At 50.8% G+C, this 24,493-nt stretch overlaps 1 protein-coding gene across 12 annotated transcripts in view; it reads right to left on the minus strand.

The window, feature by feature from the left end:
- MSI2 (musashi RNA binding protein 2) overlaps positions 1-24,493 on the minus strand; it is a 197,812-nt gene that overhangs the window by 48,869 nt on the left and 124,450 nt on the right. For all 12 annotated transcript variants that reach the window (XR_010030231.1, XR_010030230.1, XM_063173856.1 and 9 more), the window contains exon 8: positions 930-1,012. Coding sequence is in view for 10 of the 12 variants with exons in the window: in XM_063173856.1 (XP_063029926.1) it covers positions 930-1,012 (83 nt within the window). In the remaining 2 variants the exon portion in view is untranslated. The remainder of the gene's footprint in view (positions 1-929; positions 1,013-24,493) is intronic.

Here is a 24,493-nt window from a genome sequence, read left to right on the forward strand (position 1 = left end):
TCCTGGAGGGGAGCTCTTCCCTCCCAATTTACAATCCCTAAATTCACATTTAGGGATTGTTCCTCATTTGTTTCTAACTTGTCACTGGCTCTGTTGGGTGAGGGCGGCTGGGGTTTGTTCTGCTCCTTTGTTTTAAGGCAGATTAGCAGCATTTAGGATCCATACAAAGGGAATGAGGCTCCCCCAGCCCAAAGACAGGCAGGAGAGCCCAGTGCAGGAGGGGCAATGGGACAGGCACATCCACAGCATCCATGGGAAGTGGAGCCAGAGACTCCCCACAGGAGCAGGGGCACTGCCCCAGCCCTGCCCACACCCACCCCACACTTGGCCAAGGGGACCCTCACTTTTATTTCAGATGCATATTGCAGGGAGCAACAATATGAGGAATATTATTTCAGTGCCCTGGGAAAAATTAGCAAGTCAAATATTGAATCAGGCCTCCAGCATATGCCAAGGAGATTGCTTTGATCTTATCCACACTAAAAGCTCTATTATTAAATTTAAAGTCTGTGAACACATATCAGACCGATATACAATGCATATCTGAATACACATTTGAGAAGCAAAGGATGTTTTGACAAAGGGAAAAAGAATATTTTAGCCGAAAATATCAAAGTTACCGCGGCAATTGAAATACAAATGCCCCTTTTCATCTGGCTCAGGGCAACCCACAACCTGGGACCTGCCTGCCACTGAGGAGCAACTTCAGCTGGGCTGGAGCTCCACTCACACCCTGCCCAAGGGCTCTGACAGCAAACGCTGCTCTGGGGAGCTGTGGGGACCAGCAGGGGCTGGGCAATGCCCCAGCTCAGCACCCCGACCCCAGCACCCTCCCAGAGGGGTGTCCCACCATCCCCGGGCATGGCACACGTCAGGGAGGGCGGCTCAGAGCCCCCTGGCACCCCCACAGCATCAGCACCAACACTCACCATTTTATTATTGATTTCGTGGAAATGAATTTCACAGACTTTTTCCACCACGTCTTCGTTTTCGAAAGTTACGAAGCCAAATCCTGTTTGATAAAGATACAAAAAAGGGGAGGAGGTGAGGAAAACATTAGTTAAATCTAACAATTTTGTTTTAATAAAGCATTATTTAGCCACTGGGACTTTGGAAAACTTCCATAACAGCACACATGTGTGGCTACACCTGCTGCCTATGGAGCTGTTCCTGAGCTCATTGCAGCCTAATGGAGGGAAGAAGCATTGTCTCAGAGAAAATTAATACTGCTCTGTTCCAGCTCTTCCATAGGATTTAATGGAGAATTAAAACCTCCTCATGGATTTTTTGATCCATCCTGCAGAATTTAATGGATAGTTACACCCCAGTTACACGATGGCTCGGAAGCTACAATAAGGCTGTATTTTCCTTTACACCTTATAGGTTTTTAAGAGCAATCTCTACAAAACCCAATTATATTTCTATGGAACCATATTGATTTCATCTCTTGTTTAATTCCACGGGACTTCTCCATTAGAGCTGACTCATTACACGACCCAAAAACCATAAAAATCCGGGAAGACAGAGGATGATTCCTCATTTACCCCTGGCAAGGAGAAGAACCCCAGCGCCTCCCAAACACAGAGCAGCTCTGTGTGCCGTGTGTGCTCTGGCTGCCGGGTCAGCCCCGCTCCGGAGGTGGTTATTTGTCCCTTTCTTCCTGAATTACTTCCTCTAATACCTCATCAGGACATCCTGAGGCCTCCAGGAACCCATTACACTTCAGGCTCTGATCTAATCGCTCCTCTCTGCTCAGCGCTGCTTCAAAGAGCCCAGGATTTGGGCTGGCTTGGGCTCTTTGATGCCTGCTGCCTGCCTGTGGCTGTGCACTGGAGGGCTCTGGCAGCCCCCCTGCTCCTGCCTTAACAAACACCTCAGGCTGATGAAAAACCCCCGTTCGTGCGCTGGAGAGGGCTCCACGAGTTAACATCGACACTAATTATGCCAACGAAACCTAAAGGCTTTGATGAGAGGATGAAGTGCATCCCAAACTGGGAGCTGCAGGACTGTGCCCCGGTGAAGCACAGCGCAGGGACAGGGACAGTGCAGTCTCTGGATGGGGAGCAAAGGACATTTCCAGGTGAGCCCTGGGGGCTCCTCTGGCACTGCACAGCACCCGCAGCCCTGGGGAATGCTCCCATTCCCCTCCAGACCCGAAGGATCCCCAGGAACGGTTCCAGCCTCCCTCCAAGGCATCCACAGCACACCGGGCTCACACCCTGCTCTGCTCTGCACCTCCAGCTGCCAGCAGCTCGCATTTTTTACATACCTCACGTCTTTCATTTGCCTTCTAAATGACTCCATTTAAATGTACCTCGAACAGACGCGCAGTTAAACCCGGGATTTTTGTGGTTGGCTGCCCGAATGCGGCATCCCAGCAATCCCAGAGCCGGGAGCACAGCCTGGACCAGGGATGAGATGGCCGGGCTGGGGCCACAAGTCATTAATTGCTCCAGCACCAGCAACATCTTCATCATTAGCAGCTCATTAGCGAGTGCTGCAGCTGAGGATTCCTCTTTCAGCTTGTGTTAGGCGTCGGTGCCAACACGGAGGGCAGAGGGAATTTAGGAGATTAGCCCTAATATGTGAACACCAAGGAAGCCGCTGCACTCAGGACGTGTCTGGACTGAAACAAAACTCCCACCCTCATCCCACTCCATATGGCTTAAGCACAGGTTTATCAGGAAATTATTTGTGTGATTACATCAGATGGCCACCCGGCTTTCTGCATTTCCAGATTTTACAACAACAAAATAACAATCTGTAGGTGTTAGCAGGCATTTGTGGGTTTCTGAGAGATCTGAGGCACTTGGTCAGACTGGCCTGGAGAGGAAAAGGAGAGGAAAAGCAGAGGTGACCTCTACAGTGCCCAACAGCTCACACTCAGCGGGAGCAAGCAGAGGGTTTCCACCTGCAGGCGCAGATCACTGAAATTCCTCCCTGGAGCAGCCTGGGACAGTGGAAGGTGTCCCTGCCACGGCAGGGGGTGGGATGAGCACCTTGGGGTTCCTTCCAACCCACCCATTCTGTGATTCTTTCCTTGTTCCACTTTGTGGGTATCAAATCCAACTTTTAATAACTGCACCCACACAAAGATCCCCCCGCACGCTCGGTCTTATTAGTTCCCATAATGAATACAAACTCATATTTAAATTACCAAAACTGTCAGAAACCTTCCTGGGCTAAATAGACAATTATTTCTTCTGAGAGGTACTAAGAGTCAACAAAAAGCTGGTTCTCAGAAAGTGCAAGGAAAAGATTAACCCAAAACAAAGGCGGCTGTTGAAAACGGTGACAGAAATAGGATTCTGGTTGTCAAGGAGCACACGTTTTAAAATGAAATTATACTGCATCCTTCTGAATGAAGCTATTATTGGAAGCTAACAAGCTCTATTTAAGAGATAAGCATTTAACAGAGTCAAACGGTTGGGTTTTTTATTCAAATGAATAAAACTGAATATTCATTTGAATAATCTTTTCTGTAAAAGAAAAGACAAAGAAGAGGGAGAAAAATAAAGTAAGAGGCAAACAGATGCCCCAAACGAGAGGCTCTGAGCCAAGCACCAGCACTAAAGGAAGCTGAGACATGTATCCATGACCTTCAGGTGAAAAACCCTCCTCTGGAATCTCCTGGGAATGAGGAGTTATTCCACTCCATTCATCTGCTGCCAAAGGAGTCAGCCCACTCCATTCACTGCTGTTCATGGGCACCAACAGGCACCCAAGTGATGCCAGCCCAGACACCAGACACCCAGTGGTGCAGGACACGTCCTCCAGCACACCCTGACAGCAGAAAAGAGAAGAATTCAGGAGGAATTTATTCATGGAAAGGGCTGGAAGGGGCTGCCCAGGGAGGTTTGGAGTGCCCATCCCTGGAGGTGCCCGAGGAAAGGCTGCAGGTGGCACTGAGTGCTCTGGGGACAAGGTGGGCATCAGGCACAGGAGGGACTCAGTGATGCTGCAGGTCCTTTCCAGCCCCAGCAATTCTGGGATTCTGTGAAAGCCTCCTTTGATGCCAAGCCCTGTTCAGCCCCCAGAGCTGCCCTGTGGGAAGGTGGCCCCACAGCCAGCTCAGCAGGTTCTGCCATGGTATTCCAGAAATAACACAAACACTGCTCAGAGAAAGGGACTGAAACCACAAACAGATTAAAACACTGTAAAGGAACAGTCAGAAGCCATAAATACTATTAAGAAGCCAGAGTGAAGATACCAAATGTCAGGACTCCCATGCTCTGTATTTTGGATTTTTTCACACTCTAATCAACCCCACTTCACACTTTTGTCATCACTTGAGAGTTTTTACGCCAAACTTGGTAAAATATAGCTGAGATGACGACACCAGGGCTGTGAAATGCATCTCCCTTCCCTGGCTGGCAGCACCATTCCCAGAGCCCAGGTCTGCTCACAGTGTCACAGCTGTGGCTGCACACACCAAGCACTCCCTGCCTGCACAGTGACACCAGAGCAGCTCACCCAGCAAAGGTCTCACTGTCAAACCCTGCTGGCCTTTCCACGAGCAAAACAAGGTGACTGCACCCCAGGCCACAGAGCTTAAACCCAGGCTAATGCTGGGTTAACCCTGGGGGGCTCTGATGGGCACAGCAATGCCACAGGTACAGCACCTCCATCACCACCAGCACCCAAACCCAGCTCACCAGGCAGGCACAGCCCCAGGGGCTCTCCAGCCACCTGGAACATGCCCTGGTGGGTGAACACACTGCAACCAGAGCCTGCTTTAGGTCCCAGGCTGCCTGGAGGCCACTTGGTGATGTGGAGCAAGTCACTCAGTCTCTGCTGTGCTGCCTGTGCCCGAGCTGTGCCCACACTGCTGTGAGCCTGCAGCTGGGACATCCTCCTCCTGCACCTACAGCAACCACAGAGCTCCTGGAAATATCCTGGGAACCAGGGGATCACAGGGCTCTCTTGTCCTGCACAGCAATCCCAAAGAACAGGGCAGGAGACAGGAGCAGGGAGAGGACAGAGGAGGAGATCTGCACACCCCTATCACACCAGCTTCCACCTGCAGACACTGATCACTGAAATTCCTCCCTGGGAGGGTGCAGAGGGCCTGGAGCAACTTGGGGCAGTGGAAAGTGTCCCTACAAGGGCAGGAGATGGGAGCAGGGAGAGGACAGGGGAAGAGATCTGCACATCCCTCTCACACCAGCAGGGCTCTGCCCAAACCTGGCTCCTGCTGCTCAGCAAGAATCACCCCAGAGTCACTCGTGGGTGCAGGGCCGGCCCCCCTGCCACACAGAGTGCCCCACAGGACCCCCTGCTCCTGACCCCCACCCTCTGGGCACGGGGACGGGGACACCCAGCCTGATTTCATCAGCAAACAGCAGCCCAGGCTGTGCTCCCCTTCGTGCCAGGGCTCTGGGGCTGCCCTGCTCACCCACATCTCAGCTACTGAAACGCACAACAGTCCAGTCCTGCTGTGGTATTATTTATGCACCTGCTTCCTTGTTTATACCCATAGTTTTGGCAGCTGGTCCTGTGAAAGGTAATAAAATGCCTTTCAAAAGTAAAAAAAAAATTAAAAATGAAGAAATGTGACCAGACAAGCCAGGCATAATAACATTAAAGCCCGTGTCAATTAATTTTTCCTCTTCTTGATAAACGAGCCCCATTCTATCCATTAATAATGAGGGAAGAAACAAGAAAAGTTGACACTAGTTTAATTTATTTTCTCAACTTGCCTGGTCATATTTCTCCCTGTTGCAAAGCTTTCTGGTGCTGCTGGGAATTGCAAGTGGCTCCCACACAGTCGATGCATAGATTGGTGTGAATCAATACCATTCTACTTTATTCACACATCCCTTGTAATCAGAGAGGAAAAAGTTCCTTAGTAAGCTCCCAGCCTGCCAGGCTGTCTTATTATAATAATAATAATAATAATAATAATAATAATAATAATAATAATAATAATAATAATAATAATAATAATAATAATAATAAAAAACTGGCAGGTGGGGGGTGTGACACCAAGTCCTGTGATCACCAAATCTTGTCTTTGTAGATGAACAGAACACACAGATGAGCAGAGGGGACAGGACATTTTGATTACCCAGAAGACAGTGAACCATGGATGTTTTTAACTACTATCATTACCAGAGTCTGGGAATGGGGAGCTGGGGGTTCAATCCTGTGTCAGGGAGAAGCCACTCATTGCTCAGCCCCAGAACCCAACAGCCAGGACTTGAAAACTCAGCGCTGACTTTGCCACCTCCCTTTGTGGTGCCTTTGGAGAATTACTTAAATATTCCCTGTGCTCTGCATCCCCCTCACTTCCTTGTCTGCCTAGGACAGAAGCTGACAAAAGCTGTTATTTCCTACTATCCCAATTTCCTGTGCTGCAAACACACGGAAGGAAGGAAGGAGAGGTTCTGGTTTCCAAAGGAGCAATTCTGCACACGCAGGGAACACAGCCATCACCTGAGACACACACCTCAGATTTCAGCTCATCTCCAAGGAGGGTTTGCTGGGGAGACAGGTGAGCACACCTGAAGGCACCACCAGGATCTCACCTCACCCTTGTGATAACCACAACAGCAGATGGAAGGGGAATATGATGTTAAAATCTGTGCTCTAGGATGGAAAATATCCTCACTTACCTGTAGCATGTGGTGGGGCTGGCACCCCCCAGGACATGATCTGCCTGTACATCCACTGGTGTTAATGCACACCTCGGGTATGGGGCACAGGCAGGCTCTCCTGGCAGACACACACACCTGTTTAAAGGGTCAGTAAATTCTCCCTAACAGGAGAGTGAATTCTCAGAATGAAATGAGCAGCTCAGTGAGGCCAGCCACGGCGGTCAGAGCACGGCTGGACAAAGGGCAGCACCAGCATCCTCCTCTGTTTCTGCCTGCAAAGCTGCAAGGCTCAGGCTCCTTAGCCCTTCCTCCCATGGCTGTGTGGCATTTAATAAAGTGAGAACTGCTCAGAAACAGGAGAAAGCACCTTGGGGTGAAACGGGGCACAAGCCACCCAAAGCAGCTCTGGGGAGGGATTTTCCCCAGGGGAGGATGAAGGACACAGGGACCTGTCCCCCTCCCCAATGAGCCATTCTAAGCAAAGGTTCCCAGGTGCAAGGGGCACAGGCAGGGATGGGATGGGATGGGATGGGATGGGATGGGATGGGATGGGATGGGATGGGATGGGATGGGATGGGATGGGATGGGATGGGATGGGATGGCGTGATGAAGGACACAGTGACCTGTCCCTGTCCCCAGTGAGCCATTCTCAGCAAAGGTTCCCAGGTGCAAGGGGCACCAGGCAGGGCTGGGATGGGATGGGCTGGGGTCCCAGCCCCTCTCAGTGCAGGAGCAGCCAGGGACCCCGTGCCTGTCACAGACCCCGCTCGGGCAGCAGCACCTCAACTCCTGGTGATAAATCTTTCATAACAACAAACCTTCATTAAAATTTTATTTTATTAACGTTCTGAAATCAAACCTAAGCGCTGAGTACATAATGACTGAGACGCACACTACGCCGAGCTTACTAAATGCCACTTTTATCATATTGTTAATTAACAGAAACGATTAATGCGCTCGCAGATCATTTAGAAGCATTAGCAGTGACCTAAGAAAAATTGCAGGTACGTGTGATACATCTGCACTTTTCCATCAGAATTCTCTACACAGCAGGCCCTGAAGTTTGCTCCCAGTTCAGCTTCTCTCTGCTGGGACATCCGTGTCACAGATTTGTCAGCAGCCCGGGGATTAAAGCTCAGGCTGGACTGGGAGCTCCTGCAGGAGAAAATTATCTCCACCTTCCCTTTTTCCTCACTGTCTGGGAGCAGCCCCACCCTCACAGCCTTTCACTGCTCCCAGTTACTCAGGTACAGATTTCCCAGCCTCATAAGGAGCCAATAGTATGGAAATGCTGCTGGGTGGGAGAATACAGCAGACTCCAACAGGTTTCCTTCTGCTATCAGAGAAGAAAACCCAAGTATTTGTAAAATCCGATTAGTCCATCTACAATCAGAATGGGAACCTTGTGCTTCTGTCTATTCATTAGTGAGACCTGCAGGTTCTGGCAGCTAGCAGGGACAAAGGGCACCACCCTGGGTGCCAGCCAGCCCAGCCAGGCTCCCATCAGGAAACCCAGCCCCTGGTGCTGCCTCAGCCACCGAGGGCCACGTCCTGCCATCTTTATCTGTTTGCCCACAGGCATCAGATATTCCCTGCCTGTCAATTCCTCCACAGTTTATTACCAAATTTCTAAAATATTACATTTTTTATTATATCCAAATTCACTTTATTGCATATGACAATACAGATAATCACATACCATATGCTCTAATGTTTCAAACCCAATGCATGTTGACAGCAGTTTTTATTCATGATGCATAATTCCATCCAGGGCTGACAAAGGCAGCACAGAACCCAGCCTGGTGTCAGGGTTTGGAGGGGGGGAATCCTTTTTTCCATTTCCTTTTCTTCCTTTTAACAACAGATTTACAAAACTGGGAGGAAAGATGCTTTGCTTTCCCAAGAAATAGGAAATTGGCTGAAAAGATGGGCTTATCAAAGAGATGCCTTCAAAATATTAATAACGCGTGGGGGTTGGTTATTGCAATTATTTGCACATGAAACTTGCTGCTAATGGGGTGAGAGAAGCACAAGGGCTCATTGGGGGGAGCAGGGGCTGGGACAGTGTGGGGGGCACAGGCTGGAGCCCCCTCCTGCCTGGCTGTGCTCACTCAGAGCTCAGACCTGCTCCTGTTCCCCAGGTGAGGGTGGCAGGGCACACCTGGGATGGCTGGGGAGACCCCCACGTGTGAAACCCAAGCAATCCCACGTACCCAGGCAATAGATCCAACAGCCTGAGCGATGGGCACGCTGTGCAAAGCAAACAGGATGCTACGTCTAAATTAAGCTGTAATGACCCGCTCCGAGCTCTTTATTAGCCAGGTAATGATCATTTAAGAGGAGGTTACTATCTTGAGCCAAGGGCACCTAATACCATTACTGAACTTGTTAAAACCTGCCAAGCAAGTCATTATTTCCAGCACTATTTCTTTTTCTCTTAACACAGCTCTCTGCCTCTCCCCTTGTGCTGCTGGGCTGTAAATCCTGGGATCAGGCAGGCTTGGTCACCCTTCCCCAGGGCCTGAACTGGGCACGAGACAAATAACAGCACAAACAGCAAGCACTGAAACTCTCACTGGGTGAGCTTTAAGGTCCTTCCACCCCAAACCATCCTGTGATTCTCTGCTAACAGCACACTGAGGTGTTCTCCTTCTCATCCCTAGGAAAACAACACTTGATCCCCCACATCCCTCTCCAACCCCCAGTCCTGCAAAGGCTCATAGAATGAAGAGAATAAAAAAGAGGGTAAAAAGAGGCAAAAGCACAGAGGCAGCTGCTCTGGAGCCCAGTGAGGAACCCCTGTGGGTGCTGCTGGCACAGGGGATGAGCTCTCTGAGCCCCTGCCAGCACACCAGCCCTGCCCAGGAGAGGCAGGGCAGGCAGCAGAGCCTCTCACATCCCAATATTATGGATGGACAATGTCATGAATGACACCAGCAAGCTGCCAGCTCAGGAACTCATTACTGTCAAGGTAGAGCGTGGCTGGCTGCCAGGCCCCCAGCCCCGCGCTCGCTATGCCAGAACATCCACACACAATTTAATTGCATTATAATTTCAAAAGTGCTTTTCAAACTGGAAAAAGGCATTCACTGATTAACCAGCGAAGAGCAAAATTGTTTATGAAATTGAATACAAAAAGCTACAGAAATGTAATTGGGTTGTTCTAGCACCTAATTTTCAAGCCATTTTCCCACTTATTTAATCACGAGATACAAAAGGAACTAGTGAATTGACTTCATACTAATTAGATTACTCCCTGCGATACTCCAAGCCTATATTCCAACTGGTTGATAGTGCTGCTTTAAACAGAACAAAAAATGGAGCAACAGCTTGTCTGGGGCCATAACACATTTGTTTCCCATCAACGCTCTCCTACTGGAGGGCCATAAAAGCCAGGCCAAATTCCCCTAACCTGCCATTGCCAGTCACCCAAAAAGCACTCACTCTCCCCCAAAGGAATGACAATCATTTGCCAATGATCCTGGCTGCTCCAGGCTCCAGCTCAGGCTGCCCATGACAGTGATCACCCAGCTGAGGGTCCTCTGGAGCAGGAGTGCCACAGCTGGAATCAGCAAAACGTCACACGTGATGGACGAACTGGCTGTCCCCAACAATGGGCAAACACTGAGGATCCCCAGGCAGGGAAGAGCCAGGGAAGGGGAGCTCTGGTTCCCCTTTTCTGCAGGAAAAGCCCCACAGGCAGAGCTGAGCCCTGGGTCTGACCACAGAATTACTGCCAACACCACCAGGGCTGCTCTGAACACGGGGTGCAAGGTCAGCTCTAGATAGAAAATATGAGTCCCTTTGCCAGCAGCAAACCAGGGGAGCAGCAGACAGCTTATTTTATTCTAAATCAAGTCACTAAATTAACAAAATTTAAAGTCACTAAATTAACTTGATAAAATTTAGGAGTTTTATCAAGTCTCTGGCTTCCTGAAGAACAGTATTTGAAGATCCATCTACGCCTGCTCCTCCTGGCAGAAGTTTTTTTAAAGCTGCCCAAGACCCACTCTGCACCTGATACAATCTGCTCACAGCTTTTCCACTAATTTTAAATGTTATTAGGTGCAACATAATTGATTATATAATCAAATGTGGAATGTACATTATCAAGATATTGTAGCACTTCACAGGCCATTTAATCAGCATATCTGGGACTGTGCCAAAATGAATTAGCCTGCATTAAATTTCAAGTACATATTATTGGTTGTATTTTTCTCCATGTTTAAGCAGGCGCTTGCTCTTACAAAAGAAATCTGAAATCCTTCAATTATAGAAATAGGTTATTAAAAAAGTGCAAGCATTCTTTCCCAGAGTTGTCTGTTCTGCAATCAAGAGCCCAGAGCTGCCTTTTCTGTGACAAAGAGGGGGGACAGTATGTGCCCAGCTGCAAGGGGCATTTGTGGGTGCCAGATATGGGGAGGCTGGGAGGGACAGACCCCCAGCCTGCCCCCATCTATGCCCATCTGTGCCACATCCCAGCAGTGCTCCAGTTTCAGACTCAAAGGCATCAAAAGGCACCAGCAATCAGTGTGTCCCCTGGTTGGTGACAGGGCCATGCTTCACCTCCTGAGCCTCTGTGTCCCTGGAGCTGACCACTCTCCCCAAACTGAAACGTTAATTAGAATTATTATAAAATTATTAAATAATATTTAATTATAAAAAATAACATTATTATAAAAATTCATATTTCAATTAAAAATAATTTTTAAAAAATTCTGCTTGATTTCAGCAAGTGGATGAGAAGCACAAGGCAGCTAAATGATGGAGGAACAAGGCTAAAACCTGCCACTGCTGCTGCTCCTCTCCAGGCACCTGCCAAGCCCAGAACCCTCCCCGTGCCTGTGCTGCTGGAATTTACCCTGCCATGGTGGATTCTGGGGTGCCCCAGAGAAATGAGGCATCTCCAGAGTGACTCTGCAGGGGAATGTTCCAGCCGCTGGCTCAAGGTGACTCCTGCCCACCTGGCTCCTGCAGAAGCAGCTCAGGGCTGGGCACAGAGCCCCCAGAACACTCACACACACCCAGAGAGAGCCCTGGGCTGCCAGCAGGGCTGACAGAGCCCTCCTGCACGCTGCACAGTGAAGGGCACCGTGCTGGGAGCAGCCAGGTGTCCTTCCCTCAGCAGCACACAGCGCCACGAGATGAACGGGCAGGTGAGCAGGGGCTCCTGCACGGGCTGCTGGAGCTGTCACTGAGTCCCCAGGCACAGCCCCCAGCCAGCAGGGACACCCCCTGCCATCACTCTGGGGAGGCATCAGCTCAAATCCACTCGGTGAACCAGGGGGGCCCATCCTGCAGCTGTACCCCCACGGCGTGCAGCAAGCCCCCCATCCTCACCAGTGCTTCTCCTCTCTGTGCTTTACTGCTGGTTTGCATCCCTGCCCAGGTGAAATGCTGCAGCTGCAGTCCCCACACCCCCTGACACGCTGTCCTGCAGCTCTGCATGGATCCCACCCTCCCTGGGTGCATCCCCAGGCTCTGCCAGCCCTGCCTGGGTAGGAGAGCACGGACGCCCCATTGCCCTGCTCACTCCATACATCACAGTGCAAAGGAACAGCAAACCAGGCTCCAAACAACAAAAAACTATTCAAGGAATTGAAATAATTGACTGGGGTCAAGGGAAATACCAGCAAAAATGAGCAGCTTAGCCTCAGGTTAAGCTAATCCCTCTGAGCTGTGCAGTATGACCCTCTGGGCTGGAACTTCAGCAGCACACAGCATTCCTGGGCATTATTAATATCCCTGCTGCTCACACACCACATCAGCATTTGCCTGAGCAAACAATGCACACTGCTGGCAGGGAGAGAGCCTGGCCAGGACAGATGCTCTGAATGCACACACTGCTCGTTCCTCTGGACACACATGTAAAGAGCAAAGCATTTGCTCAGCTATTCCAGGACACCAGCTCCCAGCACCATGGACGGTGTGGGATACAGCTTCAAACACCCCTGCAAATGCTGACCCAGCTCTCCCCCGAGCAGGGGCTGAGAACAAGAAAAAAGTTCAAACTGCTCGGGTGTGTGTTCCCAGGAAAGCTCTGGCAGAAGTACATGAGGTGGGGGAAAACACCTTTTAATGTAAGCCTGATTTTAGTCCAGGAGCACAGGTGAAGCGAGGTGACACAGACTCACAGATTTGTGATTGGGCTGGGTTGGCAGGGACCTTGAAGCTCGTCCCATCCAAGCTGCAGCCAAGGGCAGGACACCCTCGCCAGAGCAGGCTGCTCAGAGCCCTGGGCACTGCCTGCAGCTGTCACGGGGGCTCCTCATCACCTCCAGAGGTGCTCCTGGCCCCAGCAGCCACCCCCAGCTCCACACTCCTCCCCTGAAACAGGGCAAACAGACCTGCCTCACAGTAACCGCTCCAGACAGTCAGGAGTGATCACATTTTACACATGTCCAGGGGCAAAGGCTGACAGCGGCCATTAAAACGCACACATCACATTTTAAACGTGCATGATTTTGTTTTATACGGCAGACACACTTAGCCTGACACCTGTTCTCATGGAAAACCTGAATCCAGTCATTCTGGGGAGCGTGTCCCTGTGTGTGCAGTGCTGAGGAGGGGACCCCAAGGAGCTGTGCAGGGCTTGGGGCCAGGCAGGCACAGCCCCTCTGTGAGCAGCCCCTGCCCAAGCTGCCCATCAGTCCTTGTCCAACCTGCCCACCACCCTCCTGTGACCCCCACGAGCCCAGCACACACAGCTCTCCACAAAACTGAGGATGTTTGTGCTCTCCCAGTGCCTGTCTGGACAGCCCTGCCACAGCACGGGACAGAATCCATTTATGGAGCCCTCTGTGGATATTACCAACCTCCCATTGAAGTGACCAGAGTAAACCTAACAGATCTTCATCATTTTTTCCACTGTTGGAAGCCAGCAATAAAAAAAAAAAAAAAAAAGGAAAAAAAAAAGCCACAAGTGTATTTTGGGAGCACTGCTGGAGAAATCCCATTGTTCTTTGCTGCATCAATAAAAGCAGTTTTGCTGTTTGATAGTATAAAGTGTTCAAGAACCAGATGCAACAAAGGAGCAGAATCACCCTGGGAAAGGAAACTTTTAATAGGGACCACACAGAGCAGAGCAGCTCTGTAAAAGGGATCTGCTAGGAAAGGAGAAGCAAAACAAGGCTAAGACAAGCACAAAACCCAGAGCCCTTTGCTAATAATGATATCTAAATTTTAAAGTATGACATCTAAAATAGGCTTCCCAATGACCCTCAGGTACAGCAGGTGCTTCCCTTCCTCTGCAGCCACTTTTCAAGACCATGCACAGACAGATGAGATAAGAAGAGAGGGATTTTCTCTGCTGAGCCATCCAAAATCCATGATGTGCCATCACTGAGTGCCTCACCCTTCTCTTCTGACTCCCTGTGACAGCCACAGCCCTCCCTGCTGTGAAGGGCTCCTTTGGAATTGTCTCCCATCCATCCATCCATCCATCCATCCATCCATCCATCCATCCATCCATCCATCCATCCATCCATCCATCCATCCATCCATCCATCCATCCATCCATCCATCCATCCATCCATCCATCCATCCATCCATCCATCCATCCCTGTCCCACCAAGGCACAAGCACCTTCCCCAGCTGTGCCCAGCCCAGGATGCCAGGGGATCAGAGCTGCAGGATGGGCTGAGCAAACCCCAGGGATGGACGGGCTCCTGCCCAAGCTCCCCGGAGCGCAGCCACGCTGCTCTGTCATCCTCCACCTTCAGAGGTGACCTTCTGCAGCGCCTCCTTCCCGCTCCAGTCCCAGGTGCACAGGCCCAGCAAAGCTTTATTAAAGCTTCCCTCTCCTCCCTGTGTTTTGGTGACATTGTTTTATGGATTTCCCCCCGCGCTCAACCTTTGTTCAAACCATCGGGGAAAACGCTGAAATCTTTATCCTTAAAAACAAAAGCGCCGGGAGCAGCAGCCACAGCAGGGGAAACAGGGAACTAATTACACACCCTGAGCCTTCCCCGGGGTGTTCTCACAGTGCCCAGCCCTCCAGCTCCATGCCTGGGCTCGTCCCCAGGTGCCAGAGCAAAGCCAGACCCCAAAGAGCAGCCAAAGCTTGCGGATCCAGCATGGATCCTGACCTGGGCTGGGAACACGGGGGGCAGGGGGAGGCATTCCATGAGAATCCCCCTTGCTGGCTGCTTTCAGAGCAGACAAAGAGCTCTCTGTGGAGGAGCAGTGTGTGTGAGATGACCTTTCCCTGGTCCCTGCAGGCTGTGCAGAACAAAGCTGTGGCAGATCTCACCGCGGCTCCGGGCAGCGCGAAACGCGGCCGCTCCTTCGCTGCGCTCCGGCTCGGGAGCCAGGGCAGGGTTTGGGGCTTTGGCTTTGTTCTGCTGGGACAGTGAGCAGTGCTGCTGGCTAGGAACCCTCTAGAGCTGGGCCTGATGCCCCATCCCAGCCCCACACCCTGCCTCCAGCCACAGGCTCAGCGTGTCTGTGCACTCCGAGCTCTCAAGTGCCGCTCTCAGACTGCCTGGCTGTTCAAATCCCGTTCTGGAAAGGGTAAAGCAACCACAGGGATCTGTGCACTCCCAGGGAGCAGCAACTGCTCGTGATGCAGCCTGAGCACAGAGAAATGCTCTGGCCAGGCCTCCTGCAGACAACTCCCCCAGCAGATTGACACTTGCTCAGGATTTACTGGGTCAGAGCAGGGCACTGCGAGCACAAGGGCTCATCTGGACCAAGCCCTCCTTGTTTCGAAGGCAGAGAGTCCCATCTCCAAACTCTCCTCCATGAAGCTGCAGTCCTATCTAACTGGAGAGAGGGCAAAGGAAATTTTGGGGCACAGCATACAAGAAAGCTGCCTGTCTCACCATTCCCAGAGGATTACTCAGTGGCATGGCAGAGGTGGGGAGCCCCAGAGGAAGCATCCCCATTCTGGGGGGACAAAATCAAAAGGACCAGAGGATGAAGCTGCCAGCCTCCCACCTCACATTCCTGCCTGGCAGGACTTCGCCTCTTGACCCAGAAAAGGTCTATTTACCCTGTTTGTAAAGCATTTGGGTGGAAGGACCTGCAGTATGAGTGGAAGGAGAAAAGAAACCCCCACAAACCACAGCACCGTGCAGCTCAGCACAAACCCTGAGTGCCAGTCACCAGGAACAGGCTATTTATAGCTGAGGATCATTAACTGCATTAAAAAAGTTTGATGTTCTCTAACAATCTGTGTCACTCTGAGGCTCTGGCCTTGCCCCTGACGCTGGCTGATAACTGGAGCAGTGGTGCTGAATAGAGGTAATTATACCCCAGCTCAATAGGCTGAGCCCGCGCCGAATGTGAGCGCGTCCTTTCCCCAGGGCCCTTGCTCAAATATTATCCCAGCTCCCACAGCCAACCACAGGGAGAACACTGCTATGGATACTCTCATAAAACTCCATAATTATGAATAATGCTTTGGTTTTTAACAAAATAAATCACCACACACTAAAAAAGTGCTTATTCCAAGCTGGTGCTGGAGGAGATTGAAATGCCAAGTGAAGCGAGGCATCCCCCTGCTGAAACACTGACCCTCTCTGGGATTTACCTGTTCTGCTGCTCACTGTGGCTACCTGGCTGTGGAGCAGGGCTGGGCTGGCAGGTCACTGCCGCACCTGGAGCCCACCAGCCCTGGACAGAGGGGCTGAGGATGCTCTGGAACAGCAGGTGCTGTTATCACCCCATTATCAGCCCCCGGGCAGCCATTCCAGCCCTGCTCCAGACGTGGCACACTTGGTTTCCATCCAGCTCAAAGTTTATCAGCTTGTAAGAAATGTACAGGAGGAAGCACAGATAACGTGTGGCTGATCCTTATCAGCAGGCACAGCAAGCCCTTGTGATATGACACATCCAGCACAGGCCTTTAAAGGCTTCACGTCCTGATCTGCTTCATGATGGGATTGTGCTTTCAGCCTGGTGGGGCTGGCACCACCCACCCATCCATCCTAGGCTGGGAGATTTGCAGCTCTGGGGGCTGCAGTATTTCCCATCCCTGGAGTGCAAAGGGACTGGGAAATAACACAGCCCCAGAGGTGCCTGCATGGCCACTGCTCTGGCTGGGCACGCTCGTGGCAAGTGCCAAAACCATCTGTGGTCAGCTGTGTGAGCTGGAAACTGGTACGGAACAGCTGTTGGCTGTTTTGATTATTTCAGCATTCCCTTTGAACTCTCCAGAACAAGGCTCTCCTTCCAGACCCTGCACACAGCCCTGTTGGAGCTGCCACCCCAAGAGAGCACCGGGCACAGCCCCACGGTGCCCTGTCCCCCCCAAAGGAGGAGGGAGCAGGGTGTGCTGGCTCTGCCCAGCCTGGGAGAGCGCCTGGACACCGCCCAGAGACTCTGCAATCCCCACATCTGCTCCCAGGGGGGTTCCCAACACATTTTCCTGGCAGATCCTCCCATCCCTGCTCCCCGTGCAGAGGAAGCTTTGGGTGATCCATCCCATTGCTCTCTCCAGATAAACATTGTGCTGTTTAAAGTTATCTTCTGCCCACAGGAGACACACAGAGAGCAGCCTCTCTGCCGGGCACTGAAGGGAACCTTCAGCAGATCAGCAGCTGAGATATTTCCACATTTAAAATCAAGTTCAGAAAGACAGGTGGGGAAAGGGAAGAAATCATTCAGATAGCTGGAGGTTTTCTGACTTTCTGGTAATTCTCCCATCTTCAATGGGTGTTTTTTAACTAAAATCCAGCTTTAAATATTTTTTTTCCTCTCAAGAAAGCTTTTCCCTAAAGAAGAGTTAACTCTCTCCAGAAAATGCAGGGAAGTTGCTGTTGCCTATTTTAGGAGGTCAGTACCTCCATATGCACCAAATACATCCACCCCAACACCCTGCCCAGGAGATAATGTGATGCTCAAGGCCAAGGTGAGCAATGCCTGTCCTCAACTAATCAGCAGGTAATTAGCTGGAAGAACTCAGAATGAAGCTGCAGATGAAGAGTAAACCTTCAGCCACTAAATTCCATCCTCAAATAATGAGACTTTATTTTAATTTCACAGTAATAATATTGCCCAGCAATCCCTCCTCTTATTTACCTCCAGGAAGGAACATCAGCATAAAAAACATAATAAAAAATACCCAGCAAGCAGCTTTCACCAACTCCTGTGTATCACTCATCATTAAATTTGGGAATTAAGCCCCGCTAATGGACACAAACCATCATTTTGAGCGTGCAGGCAGTGTTAATATTTGAATAAGCCAACAACAACAACAAAACAGAGGACTAATACATGCACGGTCATTCTTTCAAGCAGGGAGGATTCAGTTTTCATTTTCACAGAATATTAAACCAAATTTTAATTAGATTATACCAGAGCTTCCCTAATAAGTGCTTGCAAGGGGAACTCCACTGGGCAGAGACATGCTCTGCAGTGGAAGAGAAGAACCTGCCAGTGAAGTGGCTCAATCCCTGAAGAGCTTTGAGGGGCCTTCCTTGCTTTCCTCACCGTGGCCACCTCACACCTGGCCAAGAGGCAGTCAGGGATGCTCAGCAATAAAAACTCCTCTGGAACAGGAGAGGTGAGCTTGACAAACAGCAGAGAGATCAGCAGAGAACAGAGAAGGAACAAAAAACCTGTCAATACGTGAAAGACATCCTGTTCTTTCCCAGTGACCCAAAACACCAAGGTTTGCCACTTCAAACCATCTCAAAGGAACAGTTTGTCCACGGGGGCCAGCACTGTCCCCACTGGGTCCCCCTGGACGGCTCCTGAAGCCACTCTCACTCTGGTGCAGTGGGGGAGAAAATAAACCTGAGCCAGGAAAGGCACAGAAGGAGCAACTGAGGATGCACTGCCCTGGTGTGAGGGCACAGGTGGGTGCACAGCCCTGATGGAGGGCACACATACCATGAAGGTCGGAGCTCTGGTGGCTGCAGTGCTCGGCTGGGCTGGGCTCAGCTGCTCCCAGAGCCCCCAGACAGCCCCTCCTCACTCTGCCCTCGCCCCTGTGCCCCTTTCCAGCCTGTGTGCCAGCTGTTACCAACACCAAAGGCAGCTGGAGCCCAGCACCTCCAACCACACCCCAGCAGAGCTGCTTTCCCCATGACAGAGTGTGCAGCCTGAGGGACCCTGCTGGGGCAGTGCCCCCCTGAGGGCTCTGAGCCCCTCCTGCAGCCCCCTCCCCAGACACAAGCACAGCTCCCCAGGTCAGGGACAACTCGAGGGGCTCCAAGAGCAGGTTTTGAACTCCACCAACATCCGGGGGAGCTTTCCCTGCTCTCTGACCCCATGGCACAGCACTGCTCCCTACCAGGGACCTCATCACTGCTGCCCAGCTCCACTGGGGCGTTGTGCAAGTGCCAGAGTGCCCCAGGCTCTGCAGGCGATCAGGACTGCCCCGTCCCTGAGGCTCTCCTGACCACAAAGGCACCCGCACCCCCAGCGTCCCCAGGCTGACACCGAAGTTCCCAAACGCGATTGGGAAACGCCACGGAGCTGCCAAAGGAGCCTTGGCAAGGAGCAGAGCCACGAGCACACGCACCCGCCCGTGGCTCCGGCCCCCTTCCAGCGCCCCAGCCTGGGCCCCCACAGCCCCTGGTGCTCTGAGCTGCTCGGGGTGCTGGCTCTGTGTGCCCTGGGCATGCAGGGCAGGATGGGACCAAGGCACGGGACAGTTCCCATCTTCACCTCTGGTTCAAACAAACACCCCCACGTGTAGCCTCGTATAACCAACTTTACAGCAAAACCTGTATAAAGCACACAACGCTACTACACCCACAGCCCATCTGACACGAGGTTTTCCAGCAGGATGGGACCCAAGGCACGGGACAGCCCCAGGTTCCCATCTTCACCTCTGGTTCACACAAACGCCCACAGCCCGTCTGACACGAGCTTTTCCAGCAGCAGAGCCCCATGCTGCACCACAGGGGACTCAGAGGGACCCAGACAGAGCCCGGACCCAGCTTAGGTCCCGCTGAAGTTGGCCATGGGTGACACAGCACAATATCAGCTCCAGCTCTATGCACTGAGGACAGGCTGCCCTAAATAAAGCACATCCCCCCTCCATCAGCTGCACTTGTGACCAGTGGCCTTTTTAATATCTTTTTCTTCCTTTATTTTTTTTCCTTTCCACTTTTTACTCAGCTGGCCCCCGTGTTTACAGCTCGCTGCAGCACAAATCCTTATTTCATGTCACCCAGTGGCCCAAGCTGTCCCCACTCTCTGTTTCTCCTAGACAAGTTAATAAGATGGAAGGCTCCCCGGGGGCCTGGAGCCAGCCAACATTATCACTTGGAAGCAAGGCAGAAATACTGACACATCGGAAATGACTTCAAGCCTATTAATTACCCTTTCTTCTCTGGCAGATCTTTGAGAGAGAGCTTGACAAATTGAAAGGCAGCAGAGAGCATCCTCCCCGTCCCAGGAGCCCCTGCCCACGCCAACAACAGCAAAACACACACCCCCCCAAAAAAATTATTTGTTTTGCTATCAATTAAATCATCAAAAATGAGCTGAGGCAGAGGCTGCCTGTCAGTGACAGACCTGCCCTTCCTGCTTGTGCTCCTGTTGGCAGAGGCAAAGGCAAGCCACAGGACAGGGAGCACTGGCACAGCTCTCCCACCCTGCAGGGCCACGGGACATGCTGCTGCCCTGGCAGAGTTTGGAGCTTTCTGCTGCTGAGTGCCAGTGATCTCCACTCACACCACCCAAGCCCTGCTGTAAAACCCCTGAATGCCCTGCAGCCCCTCCCTCAAAATGTACTTTCAAATCCTGGCTGGCATAATTGATCCTAATTATTATAAGCATTGGATATTAAATGCATTCCTACATGCAATGTGGCTTCAACTGTGGGCTTTCAGCAAAGTCTATTGTATAAATAAATGACTGGATTTCTTATTCAAGAGCTTCAGATGTGACAGTATTAATTCTGATGCAAAGTAGCCACGCAAGTCGAGATAAAGTCACTACCTGCCACTACGGCTTTATTTTTAAGGTGATTTCCATAATTTCTGGTTCAAAAAAGAAAAAAACAACTCCCAAAATAACTGGAACAAAAATCTTTGGGCTGCTACCTAGAAAACTATCATTAAATCATTTGTTCAGTTTTTATTAGTATCATTGTAATTAAAGGGAATCATATTTCAAAAACATCTCTTCAACAGCACTTATCAAACCCCATCCCTGCAGCCTATCAATTAGGATTACAATAACCTCGCTCCCTTGTTGCCTTTGCCATTAGCATTTTGATTGAATGGCTGTTGAGAAGTGACTGGTACCAGCAGATTGTGTTCACAAAGTAACGTTTCTTTATTCGCTTCCATTGAAGCTTGTCTAGTTGTCTCCAGTTCCCACTCAAAAGAGACAAGACAGTTCCAAAAGCAGTAATTTTGATGCAGGATTATTTTTTTTTTTTTCTTCTCAGTGAGGTGAGATAGATTGGGTTAGGCTGGACACAAATGCTGTTAAATCACCTGGCAGCAGATGTGGGGCTCTGACCTCGCTGCTCTCCAACCCCACAAAGGTGCCAGGGCAGGAATGGCCACAGCCACGTCCCCAGCACCTGGGGACACCTCCAGCCTCTGCAAACACCCTCCCAAGAGATCCCATAAATAACAATAATAATAATTTATAATGCCTGAACGACCTGGGGAAGTGTTGAGCTGCGTTTATGGCTAATAGTATTGAATGTTAAATGTTAACAATTTATCAGCCAAGCCCTGGCACTTTGGGAGTGCAAGGGGGAGAGTTCTCCTGCCATGAGAACAGCACTAACTAAGGACAGAGCTGCAACCAGCGTCATCAGGAGGGGGATGGATGCATTCCACCACTGCATGAATTACAACAACCAGAGTTCATTAAATCCAGCACATTAAAATAAAAATGACCTGCCACGTCAGACACCTCTATTTACTGACATTCCCACTGCTGATGTCCCCCCTGATAAATCACATTCCAGCAGTTATCCAAAACCATTTCAACTGCCTGGACGTGCAGGAAGCTCCAGCAGTGCTGGGCTGCCCTACCCCAACATCCCATGGCCAAAGCTCAGCCTGAGAGCTCCGGGGGAAAATGAAGTGACCCTGCAGGCTCCCTGTGAGCGCAGCCCCCGGAGCAATGCAGAACCCGGAGGGGATGAGAGGGGAAGGCCAGAGATGCTGGCACCGACCCTGGCAGCACCTGCACCCCGCAAACCTGCGCTGGGCAGGGTCACTCCTGCCCTGCTTCCTCCCCCTCCTCATCCTCCCCCATCCCAACCCAGCTCCTGCACCCTCGGAAGCCTCTCCCGAGCCTCTCTCCTCTCCTCTCCTCTCCCCTCCAGCAGCTCCCTCTTTGCTGGCAGGCAGCCAGGAGTGTGTAATGGTGCCAGGTAGCAATTTCATTTTTAAAATGCTCTTATCAAAGATTTAAGGTGAAAGATAAGAAGAGCACACTACATCATCATAGAGGAAACATTGTATAAGGCATAGTATTTTACAAATCAAAACAGTTATCAAAATGAAAAGGTATGAATATAAAAACAAATGGAGCCTGTGCTGTGGAGAGGAGGGGAGGGAGCTCTGGGTTTGGGGAATTGATCAAATTTCAGGTTTTCTTGACAAGTCTCAAAAGCCTGTGAAGAACGGGAGCAGCAACACTTCCACTGTCATTTTAAACCAGAAATAAAATGTCAGGTACATTTACAGAGAGCATATACACACACACTTATTTATATGCCTTTTCATATAAATAGATCTATAAATATAGATACATATTTTTCATACCATTACCCACGGCTGTTGGGTGCTTTTATCAAAGTCATCTGACCTGGAAAGCATCTGTTGTTAATACCACTGTTTTATTATTTATCAAATCCATTTCTTCATAGAATGACTAATTTCATGCCCACAGCTGCTCCCATCTTCCCTCTGCAGCTGCTCCTTCCCCGGGCAGGTTTGCAGCCCATCCCCAGCTCCCACAGCCTCCTGCTGCTCCCAAACCTGCTGAGCCACAGGGGCAGCTCTGGATCACCCTCTGGCTCCTGCCCTGCATGGGACAAGGGGCCAGGGAAATCCTGTGGAACACCACCAGGAGTGGGGGAATGGCAAACAAACCCCACACTTCCGTAATCTGACTTTTTCCTTTTCCCATGATTGCATGCAGGCAGCACAAAAGCAAATACCTTTACCTCTTTACCAGTTTGGGTTTAGGGTGAGGAGGAACAGAGCTGCTAGAACAGGAACAGAAATGGCAAAAGCCAAGCCCCCACCAAGACTTAAAGTGATTTTAGCCCATCTGAGCTCCCCGTGAGCTGGCAGGGGAATATCTGTCGCCACAAGGAAGCGAATTCTCCTGCCCTGATTTCCAGGGCTCTGTGGACACGTGTGGAGCACACGTGTGTTCATGTGTGACTCCTGCAAGGGGCAGGGAGGGACATTTCCCCACCAGGGCACTGCTGTGACCGAAGCCACCTCTCAACCCCACCTGATGACTGGGGCTGGCACTGGTCCCAGTGAGAGTGAACATGGAGAGACGGTTCTGTGGTCACAGTGTGAGCCACAGACACAGCCTGGATCCACAGCCAGCGTTCCCACTCCACATCTGACCTGGGATTCACTGGGATAACACAGGGCTCCGTTCCCACAGGGGTCTGGAGTCACCCAGGAGGGCTGAGGGGGGTTGATGGCCCTGGATCTGCTCACTCCTGATTCCTCCCACAGCACAGAACTCAGCAAGCTCTCAGACCTGGGAAGGTGTTTGAAAATGGGGAGCAATCTGTGAATTACCACCCTGGCTGAAGGTGGTTTTCTGGTCCAGAAAACACTCAATAAATTAAAAAGATAAAACCCACAGCCCAAATGTGCCGACCTGCAGTTTTCTGAAAGAAGCAGTTTTTCAACTTATTCCAGTGAAAAAAGTGCCAGATGTTCTTACTTAGCTTATATATACAAAAAACATACAGGATAAGCAAAAATCACTCCGTGCCAGGACATTTAATCAAACTAATTAAAGAAATCTTCCACTTCCACCCCCTGACAAGTCCTCTTTGGCAGCAGAGTCACTTGGAGCTTCTGCCTTGCACAGACAACCCTGGGAGCAATAGCACCCACCTGAGCTCAGGTACCTGCCCAGGTGCACCCACAGCTTGGATCAGCATCTCCCCACACTCCCAACACTGAAACCACACCAGGGATGTGAGGATGGGGAGAGCAAGAGGTGGAGCCTGCTCTGACAGAGGCTCAGGGGCAAAGCTTCGTTGCCAGCATTATCTGTGTAACCTCTGTTTCTGCTGAATCTCAAGATTTTGGGATAGGGGATGTGTTATCTGTTTGAACAGATCACCAGGAGGCTTTTACACATGGCAATGACCTTGTACAATTGAAGGCTCCAGCAGCACTGGGCGCAGCTGGCAGAGAACACAAACTGTGGGGTGACAAAGCAGCCCCTTTCTGCAGCACCCTCCTCACCTTCCCTACAAAAACCCCAAAGACTCATTACCAAACCCACCGACAGAAAGCACAGGGGTGTGAAGAACAAAAGCTCCCCCTGCCCAGTCTGTGATCCACGGGAGAAGGAGCCAACACACCAGGGAGGGAGAGAGGCAGAGTCTCTCCCTGTTTCCATATCACATTTTTGGGCACGCTGTGAGAGCTGTCTCTCTCCTCAAGGTCACCAGGCTGATTTTAATTCTGCCTGTTGTATGCACACTGCCCGTCTATGGAAATGCTGCATTTTGTTCTCCTCCTGTTTCTGGCCTTTCCTCAATTAACATTTCCAAACAGTCCCACAAGGCTCAGAGTGCTCCCTGCTAATCACTTGGCTCCTGCATTCGGGAAGCAAAAGGGGCTGGGTAGATTCACAAGCAAGAACTCATCCGTGGCTTTCAGGATTTCTTTCTGCTCAGAGATCTCCAGGATTTGTGCTAATTTCCCTGTCACTCAAGCTGGCAGTGACAGAGACAGTGAGAAGGCAAACTGAGCTCGTACTGAATG

This window comes from Melospiza melodia, chromosome 21 (genome assembly GCF_035770615.1).
Source record: "Melospiza melodia melodia isolate bMelMel2 chromosome 21, bMelMel2.pri, whole genome shotgun sequence".
NCBI classification, from domain to species: domain Eukaryota; kingdom Metazoa; phylum Chordata; class Aves; order Passeriformes; family Passerellidae; genus Melospiza; species Melospiza melodia.